We start from the raw sequence: 11483 nt of genomic DNA on the forward strand, positions 1-11483 counted from the left end.
AAACTGCCAGACGCGGATCGCGATTTCGATCTTTTTGGATCTCATCAGCGCGTCGCAGGCAGCTCCGACAGAACACAGACCAACCTTTACCTGCTGTCTTAACAGCGCGTTTTAGAAAATACTACAAATGACGTGGTGATGAGATCCAAAAAGATCGAAATCGCGATCCGCGTCTGGCAGTTTCGACAGAATACAGACCACTTCGAAAATGGGGTTGTAAATATTTTGATGTACAATAATTTATGTTGATTTTACATCAATAAAATTATTTGCAATCCTATTTTGGCTCTGATCTTTCACTATAAACACACTATTTTGGCATAAATGTCTTTTTAACTTCCCATTAGGAAGTTATTGTAATTGGGTCGAAAAGTGAAATCGGAATTTTCATTATATTTCCACGTTTTAACATATTAGTAGCATGCTAGCCAATTTTTTTGATGATGTGTGTATGTACGTACGTACGTACGTACGTACGTACGTACGTATGTACGTACGTTCGTATGTCAGCATTTTTTTCGTTTTCGATATCTCAAGAACGGATTGAGATATCGCCCTCAACCAAAATTTTTTCGAAAGATATTATCATAATGAAGATCTGAAAGAAATTTGAACGAAATCGGTCAAGCCGTTTTTTTTTTATAAAAAAAAAAACGAATTAATTACAAACAATTTAATTAAAATACGTTCTAATCTAATCACAACAATGAAGTTACGGAATCAATAATAACGAAATATCATTATTCAAGACAGGGAATAACATATTATAATAACATATTATAATAAAAATTTGTTTATAACAAAATGAATTGTTATAAACAATCGATAAACAATAAAAAATAGTATTTACCAATTGACTGATGCAAGTACTCTATCAATTCGGTTTTCTCAGACGAAATACTGTTTCTTATGGGTTTATAAAATGACGAACTCTCAAACATTGTTTGTTATTTATTATTGTGCCGCGTTTTTTTCAAACTTTAGAAACGAATGTACTTTACAATAACTGTATTATCTAATGGGAAGTTAGTCGTATTAGCACCGACCAAAGTGTGCTCAGACCAATTTTTTTCAAATTAAAACGAGTGTCAATGGCAAATAAGGAAATATATAGAAGAATTATTTGCAGCTGAACTGCAGAAACCATGACATAAAGACACCAAGTCTGGGCCCAATATTGGATATCCAATTTTGGGCTAATATTGATCATGAAGTCTTGGCCTAATATAGGCTGCCCAATCTTGGGTTAGTACTGTTAACCAAGTCATGGTTCAGTATTGACTGTTCAGTCGTAGACCAAGCAAAGCCAGCCAGGTTTGGGCCAAAATAACTAACCCATGCCATGTTTGGTACAATGATACAAGGGTAGATACCCTACCAAAAGATGGTTCCGCCCTTTGATGACTGCATCTAAAAAAATATCTCGATACCAATCTCAACTCGCCACTAGTCTTATTTTATCTTCATTATATGCCAAAGAAAAAAGTACTTCCTTTCAGAAAATTTTATGATCAAAGTTTTACCAAAGTCAGTATTCACCAATTAATACGCTTTCGTAAAAAACGGATAACGAAGAGATAAAGCGTGTCATTAACGAGTTTCCGTAGATAATAATGTACGCTAAAAATTTTGTACAGGCCATTTTCTCACATTCTAAACATTCTAGTAATATCTCAAAAGCTAGATATTTAGAAAAGTCTATTTATTTAAAATTCCTATAAATATACATCATACTGTTAATATTCAATTTACATATGTACTATTAACAATTATAAATATCGGTCTCGTTTCTCCAGAATAATTTGTGACTGAAATGTAAAGCACGATTCAAGTTAGGGTAAAAACAGCACAAACATTGGTTCCTCAAAAATAAACACAGACTGAGTAATGATAATGATCTGAAGGGTTGGTGCAAAGGTGACATTGGCACTGCATTCGTACACTTTCCCCTGAACCAAATCTACCTTTAGATCACTGATGGAATAAAGTTCTTCTGTTACTCCAAAATCTGCCGCTGCTAGGCTCCTAGACCAGAAAGATGGCGTAGAACTGTTATTGAATTTATAAATGAAGAATTAAAATCAAAACATGCTAAAGCGTCAACTGTTGCATGAAGATAGTGCATTTGATGAAGTAATTAAAAGAAATCAATCTATGGGAAGATCCAAAAAATTATTTTTCTGACATTAACTGTTGGGAATAAAACACCATAAGTTTTTCATACCATCAATTCTGTATTTGGGTCTTAAAAAAATTTTTTTTGATGTTTCAATCCCACCAGCTAACGCTGCTGGCCAAACATTACCCTCACATACACTGTGGTGGTAACTAGGGCGGAAGAGTCTCAGTTCAAGCTTTTGTGTGATTTTCTTAGATAATATAAGCAAATACTAAGGCAGTAGTATACCACTGATAACATTTTACATATGGTGGGAATAAAACGCAAAAGTTTTCTATAAATGTAGTCCTGACGTTTCCCTTTCACCTCCTTTAACTTTAGGTCGAAATTTTAAGGAATCTAATCTTACATTAAAGTGAATGAATTTTTTAAACACTACAAATAACCTAAAATTAATGAGGAAAAATTGTTGGTGCTGTCACGCCCTCGCCGGAAATCGAACCCGGGTCCCTGGCATTACGCACCGTTGCTCTACCACTGAGCCACGAGGGGTGACACTTAAATGTATTGAAATTAATCCTACAAAAATTCTTCTAAATATCTCATTGCTACAAAATCCATTCTTAGTTGACCTCTTACTTCACAAAGGGAAGTTATTTTCCAAATTTCCTATCTCTGCGTCAATGTCTTGGGCTTGTATCTTTTTAGGAAGCTTTATAAAATTAAAACAATGGCCAAAACATTTGACTTCGCCTTCCTAAACTGACCCAATTGTATAATCACACATCTCATAGCATCCTGTAATTGAGTAAGGGTTTTCCAGATTTCTTTAATTCGAAATTTTGACGTTTGAATACTTTCACTACGATATGTAACTTCTTTTAAAATTGTACGCATAAAATGATTGCGTTTGCGTTTCGTTGTCTATTAGAAATTTCCTGTTAAATGTAAGTAGCTGCATTTATTCCATAGAACAATCGTTTCCCTATGAATAGTTTAGATTTACGTATTATGAAAATTGAAAAGTGAAAAGTGGTTTTCACGCAACTGGTAATTGAGACTAGTTACAACATCATTAATAAACAAGTCAATGCGTCAAAAGTTGTTTTGAAATTTAAATAATGGCGTTGTTAACAAAACAGACGTATTTATGATTTAAACAATGAAATTTTAATTTTAGAATTTTCTGTAGTACATATAATAAGCATGTACGAAACTCTCTTTCAATTAATTCTCTAAAATCCAGTCCAGAGAAATCTTGAATATCAAGTACCAAAAAGTATTTCCTGGATTTTTTCGTTGTTTTTAATTTCTTTTTATTTATCGAACCTTTAATTTTCCTTATTAATCCCATAACTTATTCCAGCAGAATATTTTAATTCCACTTTCTCAATTTCCTTGAATTTCGTTATTCCTTCTTCACTCCAACTTTCTATTTGCTTTTCTTTGTGCGCTTCTTCTGTTTCTAATGGGCAGTGATCCAAGTCTGCTCTTTCTCTATTTATTTTATTTGTTTAATACATTACTTATTTACTTGAAAGTTAGCAAATTTAAAACGGTTAGCACAACAACGCAGAAATATTTTCATTTTCTGAACAGGTGACATGATGGCTGCTCCACGTGTTTCAGGATACGCGTCAAGAAAGTGGTCCGTCAATCGCACAACATTCTCCTCCTCAAATCTAAATAACGTTTTGAAATTTGATTCTCGTGGTGTACGTCTTGGTTTGTAATATTTTGTTGTAAGTAAATGCACCATATCGGCCATAACAAGCACAACACTAGGGTTGTCACCTTTTCAGGCTTTGCATAAAGTATTCCTCGACTAAATGGTTAAAAAAAAAGTACTCAGCATAAAAATAAAGTATTTTATTTTTTGTTTTTAAAAACATATTTTTTCTTATACCTAGCAGCCAGTAACAAATTGCTGTCGCTCTTAAATATATTAATAGCCTCTAAACATAGCAAACAAAGATTTTTAGTAAACTAAAAGTCCATTTTTAATTAGTTTTAATGAAGCTTTATTCCTGTCGTCCCGCCACTTTGTGTTCATAACAGAGAATACTCTTTCTGTAAATACTGAAGCGGCCGAACAGCAAAAGTGACACTACTTTGAACAGATTTGGGAAATCAGGTTGTTCCGTAAATATGCCTTGCAATATTATTGATGTAAAAATACTCTGAATTTCGAATAATCGCTTACAAAATTACGATGTTTACTTAAGGTCTTAAATAGAGTATTTTTGCGTACTTTATGTGTCTTGTAAAGTATAACGTACGCACAGTCGAAATAGAGTACAATACTTTATAATAAAGTACGGGTGGCAACCCTACATACAACTAAACTTTTTAACGCAAAAACACTCCTACAAATACATAAATTTTTACGTTATAAGATGTGTAATGCCTGGGCAGCTACTGAAAAGTTGGTAAGAGCGAGAAAAGTTGTTGTGTACCTAGATTCCTTTTTTAAGAAGTAAATCCTTTAGTTTTTGAGCAAATGCTTCTTTTTGTAAATACTAATTATGTAAAACCTTTTACTTTAAAGCAAACCCTTGAAACAAAACCTTTTCCTTTGCTTTTTTTATGCATACACCTTGAACGAATTGCTTCAATTTTTGGAAGCAAAAGGTAACGCTTCTTTTTATAAATAGTCCCTCCCATCTTTTCTGTAAATTGAATTAAATTTTCTTCCTCTGTTTACTTACTTTCTTGTTGTTCCTCTCTCGAAAGTGGTTGTTACATATTTATTTGACACATGTCGGCGATTTTGAAAAATATAAAAATGATTACACAACTTTTGGAATCTCAAGAATTGGAAAAAACGTATTTTATAACCTTCGTTTTCCAGCAGGTATTTTAATCGGTTCTAATATCTATTAAAAATATTCGATAAAAGTCTAAAATATTTCTTATCATTCTGCATTTTAACATTACTGTGTTTTATTATAAAAAAGCATATGCGTTTTAAAAAATCGTTACACAGTACTGGTTGTGTTTACCATTCTATAGAAAAAATCGTAAAGACACGTCTAGTCTCCTTAATACTTTTCAAACAATGGTAAGAAATTGAATTTTTATTTTATTTTTTTACAAAGCTAATAAAGAACTGTTAAAAAGTAAAAATGGACCTTCACTAATGCAAAGTGACCTGTAATTTTTCTCCATCAATGGCAAACACTATTAGTCCAGAAAAACTCCGGTATTTAAGAAATGAGTAAATACCTGCAAGGTTTTGTACTATTTAGAAAAAAGTGTTTTGAAAATACGTATTTTGCATTTAGCATTTAAAATACAAAAGAGAAATCTATTTTGTATTTTACATTTGAAGTAACAAATCAAAAAAGTATTTGAATTTTGTATTTAAATACTTTTAAAAGAGCATTTTGCACATCTCTACCAACCATACATGCTTCCACTTGTACCTGAGAACACTCCCTTCATACGCATTAGTTGTGGACACTAATGATATTAGTCTTAAATACTCGACTATTTTCAGTCCTGAACTTTTCTTCTAGTTGGCATTTACAACCAGGGGCGGTCTTTGGGGGTGGCGAACAGGGCAACCGCCCGGGGCCTCGCTCTTGCAGGGGCCTCGCACACTCGCGCAACAATCTAATTAGAAAAATATTAGGTAGATAGTAATAGTACATACTAGTAATGTTTATTTGAATTTCTTAATGGTCTTAAAAGAAGCCGCAAATTTGCTATCTTTGTCTTTATCAATGTTTTTTAATTTAAACTGTAAACTTATTTATAAATCACTTTGCATTTTTCAAGTATCGTCATTAAAATTAATTCCACAAAGACGAGGGCCTCGCAAAAATTTACCGGCCCCGAACCTTCCAATAACTAAGGCCGCCCCTGTTTACAACGATGTAATATCATCCCTCCATCAATTGCGTACGTGAATTTCTCAATATCATTAATATCATTGGTAGTTCTTGAAATAGTTCATAAAATATTGACTTTCTTTCTTTCGCCATTTTCAAACAGAGCGGATTTGCCTGAGTCACTATCAAAAGTATTACAGTCAAAAAATAGAGCCCTACACATACGTCGAAATAGGACTTTATATAGAATCACCCTGTATGTACGAATAATGGTCATACATCTTAGAGAAAATGTAACAAAGTTGATATTGTAGCCAATTCTCTAAAGTGTTTTTCACATTTACTAAACTTGTTAAACGATAAACTAACTCACTTCTAAAAAGATGTCTAACTTGTATGTATGTTTAATCATAGTATATTCAGTATATAGTTATATCAGTTCGACGGATCGTTAACCTTGTAGGTCGGTTGGTGGTGGTTGCTGTTGTCACCTCTCGTAGCTTACTGGTCAGAACATTGGTGCGTAAAGCCAAAGGTCTCGGGTTCGATTCCCGGCGAGGGTGTGACAACAGCAACAGTTTTTCCCTCATTAATTTGAGGTAGCGTGTAGTGAGTAAAAAATTCAGAAATTGAATTTTCAGTATAATATTTCATTATTAAACGCTATTCTTTTAAAAATTGTAACAAGCTGAAACATTTATGTATAAGTGCGAGATATATAGACGTACCTACTTAATTAACATCTGCTGCAGATTTTAGTAAACGATCTATTAAAAATTGCTTACAGAAGTCAACCGTTTATCCTTATTAATATATTTAACAAACACAAAATATCTTTTATTTATTTTATGTATAACAATAATGAGCATATTATTTTAATCGTGTAGATAAACGTTGAATTTGTACTTATTATCAATTAATTTAAACAAACATCTAATTAACGAGCATTCTTCACAATGGATGAAAGGCAAGATCGATCATAAAAATAACTTCAACACAATGTTTTAACATTCGGCGCCATCTTCGGTAGGTAATTTTAATAAAAAAAAAATACGGAAAAGGGCAAATACAATTATTTATAAACAACAATATGACGCTGTATATCAGAAAAACAAAGATATCTTCTCATGACGCTAATAAATTGTTTGACGTTACATTATTGTCAATGAAAGATTATTTCCGCTTATAATTAACTAATTAGTAAGTAATAATTTAGTTTGATATGCATTAATGCTTAATGTTTAATGTTTAACGAAAAAAAAGGTACCTTCAGATTTATATAAACGCGTCATTGAATAAGTTACTTAATTAATTAGATGGAGATAAACTGCATAAATTTATTCTTCATAAAATGCCTAGACGTATGACACTCTCAACTGGTGGGGGGGGGGGTTGACGTGGCTTTGCAGAACATCATACAAGTGTTTTATTGCTCACCCATGGACAAACCGAGGGTAGAAGTAAAAGTTCGAGCAAAAATAAATAAATAGTTATTGTATAGGCGATGGGCTCACCTGATTGGTTTTCGTTCTTATTTGGGGGGGGGGGAGCATATAGCTATAAGAGAACCTTTTATATCATAACATAACCTAATATAAGTGCTATACACCAATGCACCAAGCGTTAAGTGCTATTAAGTGATACGTATCAGGGAGAAAAAATAACATTATGTAAAAAACATAAAAAACTTCTTCATATGCAGCTACTCGTTTTTTTTTTTTTTCGGATTCAGTCGTACTGATGGCTGGGTGTCTTTTGATCATTTCCCCTCTTCCACGAAAATTAAAAAAAAAAGTGAGTAGCTGGAGGTGAAGAAGTTTGTTGTGTTTTCTACATAATGTTATCTTTTCTCTCTGATACGTATCAGTTAAGGATGTTTGGGAGGTACAATCGGAGACAAGAGTACATAAAATTAGAAATTCGTGATTAATAAGATCTTGCAGCATATCATGAGGTAAACAAATACTATCTGTACTAAAAAAAAAGTATACGATTTGAGAAAAAATTTGGAATTTGACCAAAAACTTTGAATAAAATAAGAAATAACGAATAATATGGAAAAATTTTAACTGACTTTTGGCAGTAAATATGCCTTGATTTCAACTTCGAAACAAAAAAATATTTAGATTCAATCTCTATTAATAATTAGCGTAAAACTTTTTAATATGTTTAAATAATAATTAAAACTTTAAAATTGAATTTATTTCAGACAATTATAAATATTATCATTATATTATCAAGTAAAAACGAGATTTTCAGCTAATTTTTCATTTTTTCCTCGATAACCATTTAGTGAATTTGAATAACCTTACGCTAAAGTGATTCTCCAGAGTTCAAGTACTTATTATAAAAGTTTGAAATTTCTGGTAGCTTTTTTTCTGTTAATAAAAATAAATTTAATTTTTTCGGTTAACGAATCTTCATAAAATGACGTGTAAAATTACAATTTTTTAAAATTTCAATAAGTTTTTAACGGTTTAGTGAATCGATTTGTAATTTTTACAGGAGTTTTAAAATTGAATGAGGAACGTTCTTCCAAATTTTTATTTGTCTCGTAGAATTTTGACATACCTTCCAATCATCCTTAATTTCAAATTTCAGCTTCACAGCCTTCGCTTCCGCTAGGTACTGAATAAAACCAACCCTTCCACTCGTTTTCCCTCCACCATCCGAGCGGGAATGCCCTTTATTACAAACAATAGCAGTCATAAATATAACACTTGTTATAAAACGACAAAAATATTTTGCTGTTTTTTGAAAAAGTCACATTTTTTGATAATCAGGAATTAATCGAAATTTACGGTTTTCATATTTCTATTAAAAAGATTGCAACTGTTTAAAATTAGCATAAGAAGATAAACAATTTTTAGCAAATATATCAAGTTCAAGTTCATGGACATTAGTTGGGGCATTGAAATTGTAATTCCGATTCGTATTATTGAACAATGACCTTGTGTATCTAGTTGATAAAATGACTATAATTCCAGTACAATGCGCGTGCAGATTTTTTTTATTTATAAGTACCACTTTCTGCCGCAAAAGATACGAAAGATCTTAATGTCAATACAAAAAAAATGACCTGATGTAGCACGAGTAGGTATTACAGAATAAGCAAAATATGTATAAATAAAGAATAAATAAAACGCCATAACAAAATAAAAAATACGTAATTTCTGTTGTGAGAATTAATTCCTACATAGGAACTTCCTAAATGTTTGATGTTGATTAAATGTCTACTGTGATTTGTAATATATGGTGAAGGCGCTTACCACATGAAAAAATTAGGCATATTTAAACGCCTTAAAACTCAAATACCAGATGCACCTATTTCTATTTTCACTTACATTTATATATGACTAGCGACCCGCCCTAGCTTCGCACGGGTGCAACGCTAATACTAAATATACTACAGAATGTCTTTATATACAACATTCACAGTTTTTTTGTCATTAGACAATACAAACCGGCCTCCCGGCCGGTACCGCCGCAACCGCTATGTCCCTGCATTTTAAATTTGTAATACCTTCGAAAATATTCATTTAAATTACATGCTGTAAAGGGCCATATTGATCTATATTAAATTCACAATGTATTTGAGGTACTTAATTAGACAAAAATTAATGCTGTATTGCTTACAACCGCTTCGTAAATAAGTCATTATTTCTCATAAAAAGTAAAGGATAAAAATGGTTATTGTCGGTTATCCCTAAGAGATAGACATATACCATCCCGGACTTTTTCGTAGACCCTTTTAAGATGTACAATATTGTAGTACATTATTTTGATCTATCTCGTAGGGTTCAGCCAGCGTTTGCAAATGTAAGCGCAAAAAATGTGTTTATTTACGACATCACATTAGAAACCTCTAAAATTATCAGTGTTTCCCTACTATATTATGCATGTATTATACATATAAACCTTCCTCTTGAATCACTCTATCTATTAAAAAAAACCGCATTAAAATCCGTTGCGTAGTTTTAAAGATCTAAGCATACATAGGAACAGACAGCGGGAAGCGACTTTGTTTTATACTATATAGTGATAGTGATAGTGATAGTAATTTAAAAAAAAGCATAATCCCTTCCCTAAAACTAGAAAACTAGAACATCCTCTATTTGTGAGCAGTAATCTAATCGAGGTCTACCTCTATCCCTCTTAACTCCAATTTCTGCTTTTAGTAAGTCTCCAACCAGCCCTTCATGGAGAGAAGGTGTCCTACCAACCTATCTCGCCTATTTCTTATTGACCTCTCCTCTCCTACTCTTAAAGCTTGTTAGATTTTAATTAAAATACTTTTCCGCCAATTTAAAGGATACAATATTAATACTGCTTTATTTTTAGTGCGCTTGCAGATTAGTTTTAGAACAACAGCACAAATTTTTCAGGCAACTGGCCAGAAGCTGTTACCTCAAAGTGAAAGAAGAATTTAAAAATTTGGATTATGAAACGGAAAGCGAATATACCTTTAAAGTAAGTCAACAACGACAAAAAAACAATTAAAATTCTAAAATGCAAAGCCATAAAATTAGAATCATGAGCCCTTGAGATTTTTATCGATATTTTAAATTTTTAATAAATCTTCACGAAAATCACTTTCAAATACAATAAGTGGACCTGAGCATAAAAAATATCCTGAAATGTGAAGAGGTAATTCTTTCGGGTATCAAATTTAGATAAAATGTAGCTAAATTCTGGCATAGATAACGATATATAAGACGTATTCATACCTTTATTCTCTTCCTTCTTCTTTGAAACAAAAAGCAGAAGCAATTAATAAGTATATACATAATGTCATTCGTATTGTAGAATAAGAAATGATTTTTTGCCTTGTACGAGGTATATATACATGCAATGGATAAAACATTTCATTAATTTATTGTAGTACAGTGATCTTCAAACAACCCTTTGTGATCCCAGTCAACTTCGACAGAAACCGGAAGTGGCAGATCTAAAATTCGGACATATTTTCACCGATCACATGTTCAAGGTGTCTTATCACAAAGATTTGGGTGGATGGCAAAAACCTCATGTTGGACCTTTTGAAAACATTGAGTTGCATCCAGCAGCTAAAGTACTTCACTATGCAATCGAGGTAAGTTGTTGGTTATGACAAAATAAATAGGTGCATAAATCCAATAAAATATAATACGAGCAATTGTTTATGCATATTAACATCATGATAGGGTCGTCAGTCCTATGACTGGTTGGATACGCACCTCCGCTCTTTGACTTGTTCCTATCCTGAACTAATGTTCGCATTTCCTTAAGGATGTTTGGGAGGTACAATCGGAGACAAGAGTACATAAAATTAGAAATTCGTGATTAATTAGGTTTTACAGCATATCATGAGGTAAATAAATACTATCTATACTAAAGAAAAAGTATACGGTTTGAGAGAAAATTTGGAATTTGACCAAAAACTTTGAATAAAATAAGAAATAACGAATAATATGGAAAATTTTTAACTGACTTTTGGCAGTGAATATGCCTTGATTTCAACTTCGAAACAAAAAAATATTTAGTTTCAATCT

At 32.1% G+C, this 11483-nt stretch overlaps 1 protein-coding gene across 1 annotated transcript in view; it reads left to right on the top strand.

The window, feature by feature from the left end:
• The window catches only part of LOC108735162 (branched-chain-amino-acid aminotransferase, cytosolic), a 22092-nt gene that overhangs the window by 4857 nt on the left and 5752 nt on the right, over window positions 1–11483 (top strand). The window contains exons 2-3 of the mRNA XM_018466996.2: window positions 10294–10422; window positions 10835–11044. Of these exons, the coding sequence (XP_018322498.1) occupies window positions 10294–10422; window positions 10835–11044 (339 nt within the window). The remainder of the gene's footprint in view (window positions 1–10293; window positions 10423–10834; window positions 11045–11483) is intronic.

This window comes from Agrilus planipennis, unplaced genomic scaffold (genome assembly GCF_000699045.2).
Source record: "Agrilus planipennis isolate EAB-ADULT unplaced genomic scaffold, Apla_2.0 scaffold102, whole genome shotgun sequence".
Classification (NCBI taxonomy): domain Eukaryota; kingdom Metazoa; phylum Arthropoda; class Insecta; order Coleoptera; family Buprestidae; genus Agrilus; species Agrilus planipennis.